This window comes from Carassius gibelio, chromosome A10 (genome assembly GCF_023724105.1).
Source record: "Carassius gibelio isolate Cgi1373 ecotype wild population from Czech Republic chromosome A10, carGib1.2-hapl.c, whole genome shotgun sequence".
Classification (NCBI taxonomy): Eukaryota; Metazoa; Chordata; class Actinopteri; order Cypriniformes; family Cyprinidae; genus Carassius; species Carassius gibelio.
Window position 1 is genome coordinate 13,030,151 of NC_068380.1, and position 18,418 is coordinate 13,048,568.

Below are 18,418 nucleotides of genomic sequence, written 5' to 3' on the forward strand. Positions count from 1 at the left end.
AGAGATTTTGATATATATATATATATATATATATATATATATATATATATATATATATATATATATATATATATATATATATATATATTTTTTTTTTTTTTTTTTTTTTTTTTTTATTTTTGTCTGTGATGTCTGCAGTCTTATCTTTATTTTTGACAGGCATGTTGTCCATTTTGATGGTTTTAATTTAGAGAGAGAACTGTTAATATTCATATACTTTAGTAAGTTATACTTTAGTAAGTTATAGAGGTTAACTTCACTCCATATAACTGGAAAAAAAAAGTATTAATACATTTTATCACTAAAACAACACACAACTTTCACAACAACTACCTTCTGACAGCTGTTGTCTAAGGAAATCTCATTCTTTTGTCAAATCTTCTATTTTCTCCTGCAGATATTTACATTTCAGCCTAAAGGTGTCAGTCTCTGCCTTGGGTCAATAGCCAAAGCTATTGAAACAGTTGGCACTGCTCCAAACCGTTTATCTAGAAAATAAAAGGATCAAGTTTTTCTTAGTTAAAAATGTAACGTTTCATTTTCTCAGTTATTGCTTACATTCAAACCAGGATCAACAACTTCTCAATTGTTTTGTTATAAATGTTCTAACCGTATTTGATAAATGTAAGTTGATAAATGTGCATCATTTAACGGATTTTGCTGTGCCTTTATTCTAACACAGTTTTTTCTTCGGTCTCCCTCTGGTCCATCTGTCCACTCTCCATCATCAAACTTGCTGTGGCCTGCACTTCACTCTCTTAGAGGGGAGAGCCTTCACTAGCGTTTCTCACAGTGGCGGGCACGCTTTCGCAGAGGCGGAGCAGTGGTTGTTTGACATTCATTGGACATTCGTTTTTTTGCCAATTAAACTCTTTGCGGCTGTTATGTTTTGAGGCCAAACTAACTCAGTCATAAATATATACCCTTTACGTTGCAGGCTTAATTTTTAGGAAAAAATAAATAAAAATATTAACATAAAAATAACCATTTAAATTAAAGACCCAGTAAGATGAAAATTCTAAGCTTCCTATCACTGTTTATAAGTCCTCTACATTAGGTTTAAATCCATCCAAGGTCATTTTGTCAAAATATCATTTTAAAATTACCTCAATTCTCAGAGATCCCCAAACGGTTCGCGCGAAGCTGTTCAAAAGATTCAGTTTCCTTAAACCCCACTTTTCGGTAGCTTACAGTGTTCTGATTGGTCAACTAACATAACCAGTTTGGATTGGTTGTTCCGCACACACCTCCACGGTAAACTATGCGTTAGCATCTGCTGGGGTGAATTATGTCTTATTCCTCTCATCGCGAAGCAAACAGTCAAATAAAAAACTTGAACAGTCTCGCTGCTTTTTCTTCTTTGTGGGTGTATTCAAGCTGCGCGCTTCAGTTTGAATCTGAATAGCGCGTTCAGCGTTATTAGATATAACGAAGGGAGACATGAAAAACAGACATCGCCTTGTTTTCATATGGATTACTTTATCACAGAATATCTGTTTTCAGCAGCACTTGTTTAAAGTAGACATGTCAAGCTTTCTATAGATATCTCTCTCATGTCTCTTCGTTGAGTATTCACGGAGTTACACTTCATGTTAATGAGTGTTTGTACATGACGATCAGAACAAACAAAGGCTGCAGACAGCACACATACTGATAAGACGCTCTGGAGAAAACAAACACATAACTTCATAATCATACTTCACGTTGTGATTCGGAGATGCTCGTTGTTCTAAATAAAGTTGGTAATGAACCATCTTTTATGGCCAAACGCTTTGAAAATCCCGCTGTACTCACCGAGATTAGGAAAGCAGTCATCAGTGAAATGTTGTGAACACAACAAAAGGGATTTGTTGTACTGCTCTGGTATTGTGGTGAAAATGAATTTTAGCCATTGGTTCTTCTTATCTTCATTCTTTGGCAGTGAAAATTAAACAAACGGTCTCCTCGACATCATGCTCTCACACCAACCAGAGCGTCTGTGTGGGGGGGTGGGGCAGCTCAGAGTTCCGTTTCTCCCAAGACGGTAGGCGGAGATTATTATGCAAAGTGCTCCTAGTGACGTACATAGAGATGGGCAAAATATTAGAAATCTATAACGACTCGTTTCAGCCATTCAGAGTCGACTCCTTACTTTAGAAGCCAATAACTTTATAAATCGTGTACCTTTTGGTTTAATTATTTGCACATTGTTTACACAGATGGACAGCTACATCATACACTGTAATACAGGTAAAGACGAGGTACATTCATATAATTATTAATTCATATTTTCATTTGAATAATTCCATTAGCACTCTTTTACAACATCCCAGCTTTTCCGCCCTGTTTTGACTCAAAACTAAACTGCTGTGCGCACCTGAGACTGTTACTGAAGACTGTGCTTTATGCTGGACAGTTTTCATTTATCACCAGTTGTTCAAATTGCGGTAATCGAATACGGATTTAATGATAATAAATAATGATAATAAAACGATGAAATGGTAATACTAACCGTGGGGAATTTTATCATGATTTATAATATCCCTTTTATATGGTTCTCCACTTGGTAAGAAGGGCTTTTTTTTCTGAAACATTGTTAACTAATAAAAGATGCTTAAATGCAGGTTAACAGGAACTCACTAATTCCTTTTTTAGCATTAGCAAAGGCTGTAAACAAAGAAAGGGCATACCATTCTTACATTGCTTCTGGGTCCTTATGCATACAGTGATGAGGTCTTGTCTTTTTTAAGGTCCAGGAAATACAAATTTGGTAAAGTAGTAATAGTCAAGGTCAGTTTCATTGGTTTTGTCTTGAGCCTCGTGCTAACACTAATCTGCATATAGTCTACTCTGCCCATTGTATTATTATATTCTCTTATCCTCAGCCCTATTTACAAGTGATCATTCTAATTTATATTATTTTCTAATTTATTACAGGCTTTGTATTCATTACAAATGATATCATCTTAAAAGGTGAAATGTTGACTGAGAGTCTTGTGAGCTCGAAGTTAACCAGGAAACAAAAAATTGCTGCTTCCTGAGACAAAAGTTTGCATCTTATGTTGGTGTAAATGATTAGTAACACATTTCAAAACTTTGTATTTCAGTATATATGACAGAGGGCACATTTAAGAAAAACATTTGGCATGTTCCGCTAAATACTTTATAAAAAAAGGAAAACTATTAAGTGGTTTCTGTCAATATCTGTCACTATGATGTCTCTTAGTGTGATGTGTCTGTGGAAATAAACTTGGAGCAAATTTTTACTGTGTCCTTCAAAAAAAAAAAAAAAATACATTTTCTGCACTGGTAGATTTTTTTCTCCACTCCATCCTTCTGTTTATCCCCTATGTCTCATGAAATAGTTTTGTTATCATATCAGAAATACTTTTAAATATATAATCAAATATGGTCAAAAAAAAAAAAAAAAAAAAAAAAATATATATATATATATATATATATATATATATATACACACACATTTGGTTATCTTGTACCTTTGAGGCTCAGCTACAGTGGTTAATTTCAATTACTATTGACAATATTTTTTATTGTAAAGTTTAGATGTGAAAAAAAAAAAAAAAATCAGTTCTGCTCCTCTCTCTGTACAGAATCCTCTGCTCTCAGTCCAGGTCTTCTTCACTGAGGAAATGAAGTAAAAACTAGATTGATAGTTAATCCATCCATCTGTAAACACAACCAGTTCAAATATTAGCACTTTATTCCCATTACACTGATATCAGTAATCAGGTCACATTTACTTGATAATAATCCATCTCTCTCTTTCGTCAGCTGTGTGTTCTTGTTTACTAGCTGGTCTCTCGCCTCTGTGAGGTTGGTGATCTTGGTTAGTAGCTGCTCTCTCTCTTCTGTGAGGTTGGTGATCTTGGTTAGTAGCTGGTCTTTTTCTTCTGTGTGGTTTGTGTTCTTTGTATGGATGTGGACACAGAAATATTACTCCAGTCAGAAGAAGAACACACAGCAGCACCAAACACATTGCAGCTGCTCTGGAGATTCTGATCTTTGCACAATCACTTCCTGGAGATAAATGTTTCATAAACGCTCATATAACTTAAATGTGTGGGACAAATATGTGTATGGTTTTATAGTAAAATGAGTCTCATTACTTGTGTATTGAGGTGTTTGGTGTCTACTGGTCTTCTCTATTTCTGTCCTAACATTACGGATATTAAAAGGAACTGCATTAGCATAGATGTCAATCTTCAAGATGTATTCAGTCTGATGGAGGTAAATGTGAGATTATTAGAGGTTGCTGCTAAAAGTGGGCTGCACTGCTCTGAACTTCATCTTTGAGCCTTTACTTTTATAAGGCACCACTGTGGTTATGAACAAATGATATCCTTGTAAGACACTATTTTGCAAGCTTTTTCTCTTGTACTCATTTCATAATGAAATTCGCTGTAGTGTTACTTTTTATATAACTGTGCTCCTTCAATGCAGTTGAAATCTTTGTATTAAAAAAAAAAAAACAGATTGGTTGGGAGCTAGTTTAGTTTCTATTGGCAAAATAAATAAGCACTCAGATGCTGATGCTACAAATGTTATCAATGCCACAAGTCACACTGTAACACACTACAGATGAACAACTGTATAAATTAAGTTACTTCTCATTTTTATATATTTATCTAGTTACTATTTATAATCACAAAATACAATATCAGCTGAATAAGAGGAAACGTTGAATCAAAAAAAAAAAAAAAAACAAAAAAAAAAACATTTCCTGCCATGGGTTGAGACAGTGAGCACTTAAATGTCAGACATCCCTATAAACTACTTGATTAAAATACTGATGTGAGTTGTCATCTTCCGTGAGTGTAACATATTTTCAAAGTACTCTTCATTTCTTTAGGGGTAAAACATTTGAATGTGGATGAAATCACATATAATGTGTCTTTAAGATAAGCGTTGGACATGCTGTGCAAAAAAACACTTAAGAAGAAGTGAAACTGTTAAATGTATTCTCTCACTATTTCTCCACATGAGATGTCATTTTTGTATAACAGCATATTGCCACGATCATGTCACAAGGCCCTTAAACACTAACCTGACTAAAATGTGTTAGTACCTGTTATAAAGAAATCAGTACTTACAGCGCTGCTTGGTGTTTGAGTCTCTTCCTGGCATCTTGACTTTATAGTATCGGCATTATCATTGAGCTTCATCTCTTTGACATCTTCTCTTAAGCTTCAGCTTGAGCTTGAAATTGAGCTTGAGCTTGTTTTTTTTTTTTTTTTTTGACCCTTGATAAAATGAGTATTTACATGTCAAACAGACCTTTTGTGCCTAAGGAAGCTATTAAGCTACTGATGTCTGGAGTCGTCATTTCATAAGAGATCATTTATATACCGTATACATTTATGCATTTGGTATATACTTTAATCCTGAGACTTACACTGCATTCAGTTAAGATAGATTGATAGAAAGTACACTATTTTAAAAAATATATATAATAATCTGCTAAGGGAAGTGTTCTGGTTTTGAGCTTTTGCTGTGGTCAGCAACATGTGATATCCTCATAAATATATATATAGCTCAAACATAATTTTTACCATTATGAAATTATGTTATGTACTCTGCATTATCTGCAAAAAGTGAGATGTCACGGCAAGGCAAAATGCAATAACTTCCACATTATCAATATTTGGTTGCTGATCACCATTTACAATCATTATGGTAACACCTGTATAAAATCGAGTGATCATGGGCTATCTCATAGGCTATACCATATAGTAATGTGACTATATTTGATTTTCTGACTGTAACAACCAGACAAAATGTTGAACATGTGAGTGCATACTGTTTTGAATTTATTGCAATGTTCACTAATGTAAAAGGATGCAAGCAAACAGTTGAATTGCTTTTACATCTAACTGAATGAAAATAGCCTAACCAAATATAAGGACTTTTGTTAAGAAAGTAGGAATAATGTTCAGAATGCTTGTGCAATTTTTCTTTTTCTTTTTTTTTTTTTTTTTTGTTTTTTTGTTGTTGTTCTGGAAACAAGAACTGATCAACAGTTGTAGTGATTCCATTGAAGTGTAAATTGATTCAGTTCTCTACCTTTGGATACTTTCTCATTGGTTATAATATGTTGCATGCATCTGTCATGATGCCCTCAGTTAACAGACTGTGCATTTCTCAACATTACCATTAGCAAGAGATTTAAAGTGTCAGATCATGCCTTTTCAGTAAGACTGAACATAAATGTATGCCCTGTCCACAAGCAAAGCAACAGAAAATACATTTTGTTGTCTTGGAAGTGAATATTAGCCAGAGTTAGCCATTAGAAGCTGCACACATGCATTAAAAAAACGCAAACACAAATTTATTTGCTCAATGATTTAATAAAGAAAATGATTTACAGTAATAGAATGACATTTGTAGAAGATACTTATCTTAATCTGTATATTTAGCTTACAAAAAAGCAAAAACGAGTACAATTGTATTGTATTTTATTTTATTATATATTTTATTTTTTTACCTGTTTCCTATTAGTGATCACATTGCTGATGTTAATTTAAGATGTTTTTATCTCACATATCCATTTAAAATCTTCATCACATGAAAAGTCACGCCAGCCTGATGAAGAAGTCACAACACAGTTCTCTGTACGGTCTCGATTTGGCTCTCCATTCATCCAGAAGCTGAAACAACATTAGATGTTCAGTGCTGCTTTCTGCATGGTATGATACAGATTTTGAGAATCTTTTTATTACATAATAGTCCGTTTAATTCAGTGATTTCTTACTCAGCGTTCAGTGTGCTCCCATTAATCCATTTCCAACTGCCCTCACGGTCAGTCAGACCAATCCAGAATTCACCATATTTTTCAAAAAACTCCTAATTAAAGAATATAAGTGAAATAAGGTTTAATAAGTTTAATAACTAAGATCAGAGGCGTCATGCCCATTCAAAGTGATGTGACGTGCTCCATCAGATTTCTGAGCCAAGTGGATTTTGAATCTAGCTTTCAAACAAAAAAAAACAAAAAAAAAGAATTATACGTTTTATATATTTGATACAATCACACGGTGTGATTAGATTGTTCAGCTGCTAAATTCAAATCTGCGTTCGCTGGCTGACGCTGAGCCAAAGACAGACGCGTTTGTACAACGCTTCATGATAACCAATCAGAAACGATTCTGTTGCACTTCTGAATGAAATGGCCAATCAGAAACGGGCAGAAGAGTCATCACTGAAATGCGGTGTTTTGTTCACTTGCTCGCTGACTGAATTATATAGCGAATTCTCTCATCAGAAACAACAAAAATGCAGATGTGCGTGCTTCAGTGATTTTAATGGGAGTTTTTGAGAGTGCCTGAACTCTGACTAGACTGAATGAAAATGTTCTTTGATAATGTAAATGTTCTTTACTATCTGTAAAATTAAAGTGTTAAATTAACTTACAATATTGTTATTAAAATTTACATTAAATGCAAATTCAGTCGTATTAAAAATGTTTTATGGCATGACATCCATATATGGCATTTAAATAAAAAGTTGGGTTTTTATTTGTAGTTAATAGATTACACTACTTTTGCCCATCACCATTTATTGATAAAATAACAATCTATAAAGGTTGTAGATTTATAGATGTGGCCCCTCAAACATCATGAATGCATGACGCCCCTGACTAAGATACTTTGAACCAATGTTTTACTCACTTTTTGTTCTTTGCTGTTCATAATCATCAAATCCCCTCCTCTCTCTGTACAGTCATTTTTGCTTTCAGTCCATTTCTTCTTCCGTGAGGAAACAAAGTAGAGACTGGATTGATGGCATACCCATCCATCTGTAAACACAAACGGTACAATAATTAGCTCTGCATTCCCGTCCACACTTATTTACAAAACATATTTATAACAGGTTATACCCCATCGACTGTGTCCATTTCATAATAAACATTTGTGTAATTTTGGTGTAGTTCTTTATTACCCATTTTTCTTATCTGCTGCCACAAATCTGTCATCTTTTCCTTTAATACTAGATTTTTGTCAATTAGGTTTTTTTTATCAACTGATAATGTAGTAATATTCTTCTCCAAGTCGTTTTTATTGTCTGTTAACTGATCTATCTCGTCAGTGATATTTTTGTTCTTGGTGTAAAACTCCTCAATTGTATTATGGAGATCGACACCCAGCAGTATGACTGCAGTCAGCAGGAGAACACACAGCAGCACCAAACACACAACGGCTGCTCTGAAGCTTCTGACCTTCACACAATCACTTCCTGTAGATCAAAAACACGATGATAGATATGTATTCAACACGTTTATTACTCAAACGCACATATTAGTTTATGTAACTATAATGAGATGAGTCTCAGTACCTGTGTGTTGAGGTTTTTGGTGTTTCTTGGTGTCTGAGTTCTCTGTTTTTGTCCTGGCACTAAGACGGTTTCTAGCATCTCTGTTGGCATCAGTAAGCATCTCCTCTACATCTTTTCTTTCCATCACTCGTATCTCAATGCTTCTGCTGGTGAGAGTCGTCTAGAGTCAAAGTTGTTGGTGTGTGCACTGCGCCGCTGTGTACTAATGCTTTAAGAGGCTGATCATTAACTACACCACTGTGACCATACTGAGCAGTCATTTCCTGACTATATAAAATACGTTTTACAGATAAATGATACAGATCTCCATTTCCTCCATAAACAACTGTTTGTTTATAGACTACTAGCAAATTAAAATGCGTACTGTAGCGAATGCTTTGATGTAAATACAATTTTGGCATATTACCATTTTTATAAATGCTTAAAAAAAATCAAATACAGAATTATTAAAATGGTAACACTTTAGTATAGGGTCCAATTCACACTAATAACTACTTGCTTATTAGCATGTCTATTATTAACATATTGGCTGTTTATTATAGCTTATAAAGTACATATAATGCATGACATCCATAATCCTACCCAATACCCTAAACTTAACAACTACCTTATAAACTATTAATGTAAATAAGGGTTAATTGAGTCAAAAGTCATAGTTAATGGTTAGTTAATAGTGAGAATTGGACCCTAAAATAAAGTGTGACCATTAAAGCTGCAGTCGGTAACTTTTGACGCTCTAGCGGTTAATAAACAGAACTGCTTGCGTCTTGCGGAAGAACATCGTAGCTGGAACTACTTCTCTCTGTATAGGTCTATGAAGAATCACAAAGGTACTGGGTTACTCCACCGTGGTATCCCCGAAGCAATCTAAAATAGTCTGAATATAAACACTTATTATAGGTGTACCCTAGTGACTCAGGACAGGCTAAAAATACGGTTCGGAAAATAGATTCATGGTGTACTCACTTATTATATACATTTTGTAAATTTTGAACACATAACAAAAGTTATGGACCGCAGCTCTGATTGGTTGTTTCTTAACGGGAGCGATGTATTTTCTGCAAATGGCAGTAGGACCACTGGGAGGAGCCAGAGAAAGCTTGATTTTTTCACAGATTATCTGTCTCATATTCTACTGTCAGGACATAATGACAGGTTTAACAATTTAACATTTATTATTATTATTATTATTATTATTATTATTATTATTATTATTATTATTATTATTATAGCAGCAGGAATAAACTGCTTTCTTCTAATAATGTTGCTTATTCTTATAATTTTTACCTGGTTAGATTTTCCATTTGAATTGCCATGTATGTATTTTTTTTTTTTTTTTTTTTTTTTTTAGTTAAGATTATCTTACATTTGAACTTTTACGGTCACTTTAGTTACTGCCACTATACTTTACTTTATTCACAACTATCACAAGGGGTCAGTCATGCTTACAGTGTCAGAATTTAAGTCTCGATACCATCAGAGATTATAAGTGGGGTGAGTGAAAGACCATGACTGAAGTGAGACCCGTGAACAAGGCACCAAACCCCTAACTGTTCCCCGGGCACCGCAGCAATATGGCTGCCCACTTTTCCGGGTGTGTGTTCATGGTGTGTGTGCTCACTGCTGTGTGTGTGTGCACTTGCAAAAGTTAAATGCAGAGCACAAATTCCAAAAATGGAAAGCTCAACGGCACTAATATGTCAGAACGCTGCACACGAGGCTATCAGAACCGGCATAGCTGAAACTTTTTGATTCATGATTCATTCATTCTTCTTAACTTTGGTTAACAAAACTGGAAAAATGACACTAGAGTTCTCATTGGGGCAGTACCATTTCAAAAGATACATCAGTGTTTTAGATTTACCCCTAAAGGGTGCATGTTAGTATATCAATTTTATATATTAGTACCTTTTAAAGGGTATCACCCCTCAAATCAAAGCTCTTGTACTTGTCTCTCAGAGCCACTTCCTCATAAGGCATGCATTCTAAGAAAAGACAAGATATATATCTAAGACAACTGATATTTTAATCATGTCAAACTTCTCTAAAACAAGTCAAAGAGTGCATTTTACTCTCAGTTTTGTTGTTTTGGACAATCCTCTACACGTGTTTTTGATTCTTAAGAAGCACTGACTGAAATTGCAGGACTGATATTGACTTTAGTACTGACACAAAGACTTTAATACCTTGGAAAACAACATGAAAAATGTAAATAATAGTAATAATAATAATATAAACAGAGATGTCCTGTATTTAGGAGAGAAAACTATCTAAACTATACCTCTATCCATGTTAAAATGTTCTGAATAAACATGTATTTCATGGTATCTTATACTTTACAAGGATCTTCTCACAGATCCATTTAAAAGCATCATTACTGTATATGGATAATCAGCCCATCCTGATGAATCATTTACAGCACAGTTCTCTCCTCTATATCCATTGTGTTCTTGAGGATCCCAGAGCCTGCATCAACAGATCAGCATTAGATGTTAGAAACTGACTGTAAGAATCATTTATTGGATAAAATATCAAATACCAATAAAAAAACGTGTTCCAACAGTTGTATACACTGGTATCATGCCTAATAAAGCATTTTGATACCGCAGTGTCTGTATCTGCATATTTCACGCAGTTTTAGGGAAGTTTGCCATATGTAATGCTCACAAACCACAGCCAATAAAAAATGTAAGTATTTTCTTTTACATGTACATTTAATCATTTAGCAGACACTTTTATCGACTGTAAAGCGACTTACAAAAGAGAACAAATAGAAGCAGTCAGGTCAACAAGAGAACAACAACAGTATACAAGTGTCATGTCATGATTTTATTTTATTTTTTTTATGAAAAGACAAGAAAAGGAAAAGTGCTAGTATTAGATGCTTAAGTGCAGGCGAAAAAGATGAGTCTTTAGATGTTTCTTGAAAGTGAGTAAAGGCACATAAGATTTAAACCAGTGAGTTTAGGTATGTTGGTGCTGTGCCAGTGGTCGTCTTGCAGGCAAGCATCAGTACCTTGAATTTGATGCGAGCGGCTACTGGTAGCCAGTGTAATTTTTTTCAATGTTACCGTGTCTCTAGTGTGCTGTCATGTGTCTGTTTATATAGCTAATTTTACATAATGATTTCAATATTTCTTCCAAAAAGGTTTTTATTTAATGAAATATTTGCCTTATTAAATTAACTATTATCTATAAGTTTTTTTTCCCCTCTGGTGCCTGAAATGGAGGAATTTTGGTCAATGTTTTGCTGAATTTGTTTTTGTGCAGGTAGTGCTGGCACCTTGTCTGGTTTAGAAATGCCATTGATAAATAATGATGACTGTAAAACTGCCAGTAGGTGGCAGAAAGTCCATGTTTTAATAAATGCTTATTTCATTGTTAAAATCAAACGATTTGTTCTAAAAGGCTGCTTTAATTAGAAACGAAACATCTGAATGGACTGTGGAATCCCTGGCTCACTCGATTCGTTCCAAATCTGATTCATTCAAGGAACGAAACACTGTGTTGCTATGTACTGTTGTATAAAATTAATTGCACATTTGAAGTATTAGAAGATATTCATAAAAGTACATTCCTTCTGCAAGGAATATATATATATATATATATATATATATATATATATATATATATATATATATATATATTAGGGGTGTAACGGTTCACAGAATTCACGGTTTGGTTCGGTACGTTTTAGATACAGCAAAATGTAAAAACATCTCAACTTTTCAGAATGCCGCAAGCGCACCGCGGGTCATGTGACAAGAACTAACCAATCAGCTTCATCCTTGTAACAACGTTGAAAGCTCAGCCAAGATGAAGGAACAGCTGATCATAGTTGTATATGGATTGCCATTTTTAAATAAATTTAGTAGCAGAGCTACTGCAAGCGATTTTTAGAGCTGCAAATCCATTTATCCTTTGCTGAAATTTCCGCGTCTCATGGAGAGAGCACGTCATTGTTGCTTAGCAAAGTCAGACGCCTCATGAGCGCTTCTGCCCGAGCTCTTTGGAAAGGAGGAGAAAGACGCGCCTAGCATTTTCCACGCGTTTTCAGGCACGATATGTGAACGGCCCCTAAGGCGCTTGCTCACTCAGCACGCGCTGATGGCCCGTTGCAAAATGTCTAATGCATTTAACAGACCAGAAATAGAAGATCCTCCAATAACCAACAGGTCTGGTGTTTGGGTGCACTTTGGATTCCCTGTAAGCTATAATGGTGTACCGGTGTCTAAATGCTGCGGGGATAGTTTGTTGCATGTATGTTTCTCCTTTTTTTCGTCTTCCCAGATACTGACACAATAAGGTGATGTCGGCGTAAATGAGTTGACATGTTTCAAGTTCAAGTATTCTCGCTGGTGTTTTTTTTTTTTTTTTTTTGTATTCCCGTTGGTGTAGCAGATGCGACATACCGTTATTTTTTTATCCACCACTCTCTTGCCATCACCATTATAGCTTAAAGGGAATCCAAAGTGCACCCAAACACCAGACCTGTTGGTTATTGGAGGATCTTTTATTTCTGGTCTGTTAAACGCATTGGCCATTTTGCAACGAGCCTTCAGCGCTTGCTGAGTGAGCGAGCGCCTGACTGAGTAGCTTAACATAAACATATAACTATAAGTTGGTGTTTTTTTCTTCTTCGGGAGTGTCAGGGGCGTTGCCTGTTATGTCGTTTGGGTTATTGGGCTACCTTGTTGAACACATATTATTATATTTCTCTTTTTTTTTTTATTCAAATATAATTAATTAGTCCAACGAACCGTTCGGTATAAATAATGCGTACCACGTACCGAACCAAAAGCCTCGTACCGAACGTTTCAATACGAATACGCGTATCGTTACACCCCTAATATATATATATATATATATATATATATATATATATATATATATATATATATATATATATATATATATATATATATATATAAACATAAAAACTAATGCACAGGTATTTTTTTTTCTTTAATTGTTTGAATTAGAAGGGCATTCTAACAGGCTTCATCAAGCAGAGAAAGCTTTTGGACACAAGATGTGTTTTTGTTTGTTTTATGCAAGTCGGTGAGTCAATATCAGCCCTACTATCGTCTTTCAGTCCATCACACATACAGCACAATAACATAATGTCGGGGAATGTCTTTAAATTATAATCAATACAAATCATATATTTTCTCTTGTCTCCTTTTCAAAGAAATTCAAAAGTTGCAACCATTTTGCGCAAAAAAAAATGAAAGCTTGCTAACGTTTCTATGCAGCAGTTACAGAACCAAGTTCTTATTGGCCAGTCAATGGAACAATGGAACACCCAAAACTGTATATGGCATCATACTGAAGACGAACTATATGTTTATATGTGAAATTCTGGAGGGGACATCAGATGATGTCACGTGGTGACGTAATGACATGTGCCATACATAAGCAACTCATATAAACTCCTTAATCATAATATTGTCTTATTCAGAATAAGATAAATAGTTAGATTACTGATGTCCATGTAAACGTAGTCACTGTCAGTTACACCAATCCAGAATAACAAGAAAATTTGTAAACTCTTAAAAATAAATAAAATAATAATTTGCCCCCTCGTTCCTCTCTGTTGTATATACGATGATCACATCTGCACCTCTCTACATACATCTTCTCCTCTCAGACAAGTTCTTTTTTCAGCAAGGAAATGAAGTCAAAACTGAATTTAGAGTGTTTGACCAACCATCTGTAAACGCATTCTGTTCAATCAGTCACAATCAGTATATGCTCATTATTCCAACAACACTGAACAAAGAAACTAGTTTTTTGTTAGTGTTTAGTTGCAGCAGTTCAAGATTACTTGTTTCATTGATCTCCTGATTAAACTTCTCTTTCTGTTAAGTCAGTTTAACATTTTTGGATTTAAATTAATCTCTTTTATTTTTCACATTTATGCTCTTGAGTAGCTCTTCTTGAGTAGCTGTTTTTTGATAATTAATCTTGGTTATTAGCTGGTCTATTTCTTCCAAGATGTGTTTGCCTTTGGTTTGAATCAGGTCAATGTTTGTAAAGACTTGGACACACAGCACTATGACTACAGTCAGCAGAAGAACACACAGCATCCCCAAACACACTAGAGCCATTTCCTGAAGATGACCCATATGATGTACTGTAAGTTGACTGAACGTGTTCATTATATAACATAAATGAATGTGTATATGTCCATACTTCTGATTACAGTTTTACAGTTAAGCTTTGCAGTTAAAAAAGGTTGGAAAAAAAGAGCAGCACACAAATGTGCTCGATGTGTGAAGTCTAAAAGGCTATATAACCCTTATATACAAAAAGTGTGTTTGTTTCTTCAATATTAGCATCATAGAACAGAAGTTATATTGTAAATTAGACACATTTCCTCATCTCTCCACACAGTCTACTGTTGGTCAGATAAACCGAAAATCAGACACAGTAATCGAATGTTCTGCAGGTGTGTATTTGATTCTTAAGAAACACTGACTGGAATTACAGGATTGACATTTCCCAGTGTGGAATGACACATTAATACAGCTGTAAGTTAAAAACATCAAGACTTTAATGACATAACATGTCAAATAAATATTATACTGCATATAAAAAAGTCAGTTTTAGAAGAGTAAACATCTTATTCAAATCAAAAATACTGTTAATAAATGTGTATATTATGCTATGTGATCCTTTACAAAGCTCTTCTCACAGACCCATTTATATGCAGCATTACATCGAAAAGCATACCACCCTGGTGAATAACACACAGCAAAGGTCTGCCCTCTTTGTCCATTTGGCTTTCCATACACACAGAAGCTGAAACAACAGATCAGCAGATCGGCATTAGATATTCAGTGCTGCTTTCTGTGTGATATTATACTGACTGTTCTAATCATTTATAAAATAATAATCAGTCCTCTTGAGGGTTTTTCATTTATTTTTTTATTTATTTTTTACCCAGAAATCATGTTGCTGCCATCAACCCATTTCAGACTGCCCTCCACATCACTGTCAGTCAGACCAATCCAGAAATGAGTGTTTGGAGCAATACTGTTGACAAAATCCTTGAATAATTGAGGAAGACACAAATTAGGGCTTTTCACACTGTGCTTCAAACTGAGGTGTTAAACAAGTAATTTTTGCGGCTAGATGTTTAGTAATGGACACCCAATCAGAACTTAAATCAAATGAGAAATCCTGTGTGGCCAGAAATATATCTACATCTGCTTAGCATGTCTTGAATTACCATTTTTATGCTCTGAGAAAAACCACAAATCGCATGAAAAACACATAAAACAATGTATTATAATATTAATACATTTATTGGCTTTTTTTTGCGTTTCTGAATTGTTTCCACTTTCAGCCACCATACAGAATGGACAGATTCTGCTTTTTAAGTGCACAAACTTGTAAACTATAAAAATTGCTGGGTTAAAAACAACCATTTCTGGCTGAGTAAATATTGGACAGAACACATGCTGGGTTATTTTGACCTAGCTTGTTGGGTTTTATACTTTAACCCATTATGTGGGTTGGTTTTGACATAGTGCTGGGTCCTGATAATGAAGGGTATTTTTGTATTTGGGTATTTATTTATTTTTATTTTTTTAGTAATAGAAATTAACTCTAAAATCTTTGTCATATATATACTAGAGAGAAAAATTAATGTTATGTACAGCTGATTTGGAGACGATTCGGAGCTGCTCAGGTAGAACTGTTTGCTTCTCCTACGCAAGTATGCGTTTCCCCCAGTGAGCCTTCTCGCACAGACACTGTGCAAAGTCCGGGAGCACGAGAAGCAAGTCTTGCTAGTGGTTCCGTATTGGCCTACTTGGACCTGGTCCCCGAACTGGTGCTCCTTGTGACAGCCCCTCCTTGGCCAATTCCTCTGAGGAGAGATCTACTGACTCAGAGATGGGGCATCATTTGGCATCATTTGGCACCCCAGACCTTTGGAAACTCCATGTTGCAACTTCTGCCCATTAGAGTTAACAAATGTCAAATGCTTTATTCAGTGGCAGTTCAAGATTACCATTGTCATTTAGAATGCATAGTCAATACCCAGAGGCTAAGATGGGCCCAACTGAGGTCCCACTCCATGCTGAATATGATTTTGAGGGGACCCCATAGCAAATTCTGTGCAATGGACCCAGAATCCCTAGCGATTTCACTGCTTTAAGTCCTGCAAATTGAAAATGGGGGCCTCCATGGATTGGATTTGTTGGTCCAGCCTATACCATAGATGCATTTGTCTGGGGGGATTTATGGAACTGGGGGATATTATTATTGGTGTAAAAATATATACATAAATGAATAAATAAATAAAAATAACATACAATAAAACAAATTGTTTAAATACATGTATACATAAATACGTGAACTAATGCCACAGTGCTCTTATCAAGCGACTTCCTGATTATGACAGACATGGTAGTAAATGAGTTTTCGTGCAATTCTTCCTTTCTTTCTCTTATTAGATCAGTGTAGACAGAGAAGATGAGAGATGGAGGTGTGAGATGGAATCAGGTTAGAGATTCTACAGAAAATATATGTTTGGTTAAGTCCTTTAATAGCATGAGAGGAACACAATTAACTCACTGTAGCTGGAGCTTCATTGTATGACAGATTATGTATTACCCAAAGCTCTTCTCCCAGATACTTTTAAAATCACTATTAATGTTTTATATATTTTTTTTTCTTTATTATTATAATTTTTTCCTTGTTATTCATGAACAACTCTTATTTGTCTTTAATTCCAGTTTAAATAAAATAGCGGAGTAATAGAATAAAACTGACATAACAGTTTCTCATATAAAACCATTTCTCATACAAAGCCATTTTAATACAAGCATTTCACTTTTCTTAGCTTGCCATTAACCTCTACACAACCACCTCCAGTGACAGTCTTTCTGTGTTCAGATGAACCTCGTCGATCCTCACAGCAAAGAGATATTATGGGAGCATATTACTGAACTGTGAGCTTGTAGCATCTCATCACACACTGTTGATGTTCTAAAGATAAATCATAATAGTTCATGCTACTTCATGACTGACTTCCTGATGATGATTTACATGATGGTACATAAGATTTCATGATGTTCTTTCTCATGTTAGATCAGCATTGACAGAAAATTTAAGAGGAAGAATCAAGTTAGTGATTCTTTATGAAACATACATTTGGTTGGTGATTGTCATCACAGTCCTATACTAGCATGAGAGTGTAATGCTGTTTGTAAGTCAGGAAGAAGGAGGCGGGAACTGGCAGACATTTAAATAAAACTTTAATAATAAAATAAACACAAAACAGCACAATAGCAACTCGTGGACAACTGCTGTGCACAAACAAAACCAAAACACAAAATAAAGTCCAGGCCTGGTCCTCTCTCGTCCTTCACTTTCGTAACTCCTCTTTTATCCTTCCAGAGCTCCTCCTAGGGACTCGAGACCAGTGAGTGGCATTAATACACATTAATTACACCTGTAAGTTCAACATGTCAAGACTTTAATGACATAACATTACAGTAACATGTAAAACAAAATATGTAATATAAAGAAGGTTGAAAGTTTAGGAATGGAAACCCTTTATTCATGTTTAAATACGCAGTATAAACACGTATTTCTTGTTATGTGGTACTTTATTTATTAGACAATATATTTTTTTCCCTCAACCAAAGGTCATGTTGGTTCCATCAACCCATTTCCATCTTCCCTCCACATCACTGTCAGTCAGACCAATCCAGACTCCAGCACTACTAGAAATCTTGTTAATAAATTCCTAGTAGAATCAGCCAGTAAGACATTAAGTACCTAATGTTCCAATATTTTTTCTACATACTTTGAAGAGAATTACTCTTTCATTCACTTGTTCCTCTCTATTGTTTATAGTGATCAGATCTGCTCCTCTCTCCATACAGTATCTTCTGCTCTCAGTCCAGCTCTTTTTCGATGTGGAAATGTAGTATAAACTGAATTTATAGTATGTCCATCCATCTGTACACACAATCAGTTCAGCTATTTGCTCCTTATTTCCAAGAACAATGAATTAATAAACTTGATTTTAGGTGTTCATTTGCTATACCTTTTTCATGTAGACTCTTCCAAA

General features: G+C 34.9%; 2 protein-coding genes across 4 annotated transcripts in view; one reads left to right on the forward strand and one right to left on the reverse strand.

Moving 5' to 3' along the window:
* Positions 1-18,418, forward strand: part of LOC128021219 (cell adhesion molecule 2-like) — a 392,008-nt gene that overhangs the window by 200,738 nt on the left and 172,852 nt on the right. The window lies entirely within an intron of this gene.
* LOC128021225 (CD209 antigen-like protein C) lies at positions 6,252-8,729 on the reverse strand. Its single transcript, XM_052608274.1, has 5 exons — positions 8,329-8,729; positions 7,936-8,229; positions 7,665-7,792; positions 6,749-6,840; positions 6,252-6,644 (listed from the first exon to the last, which is right to left on the reverse strand). Exons 1-5 carry the CDS (start codon positions 8,450-8,452, stop codon positions 6,518-6,520), a joined length of 765 nt encoding a protein of 254 aa, XP_052464234.1. The 5' UTR covers positions 8,453-8,729; the 3' UTR covers positions 6,252-6,517.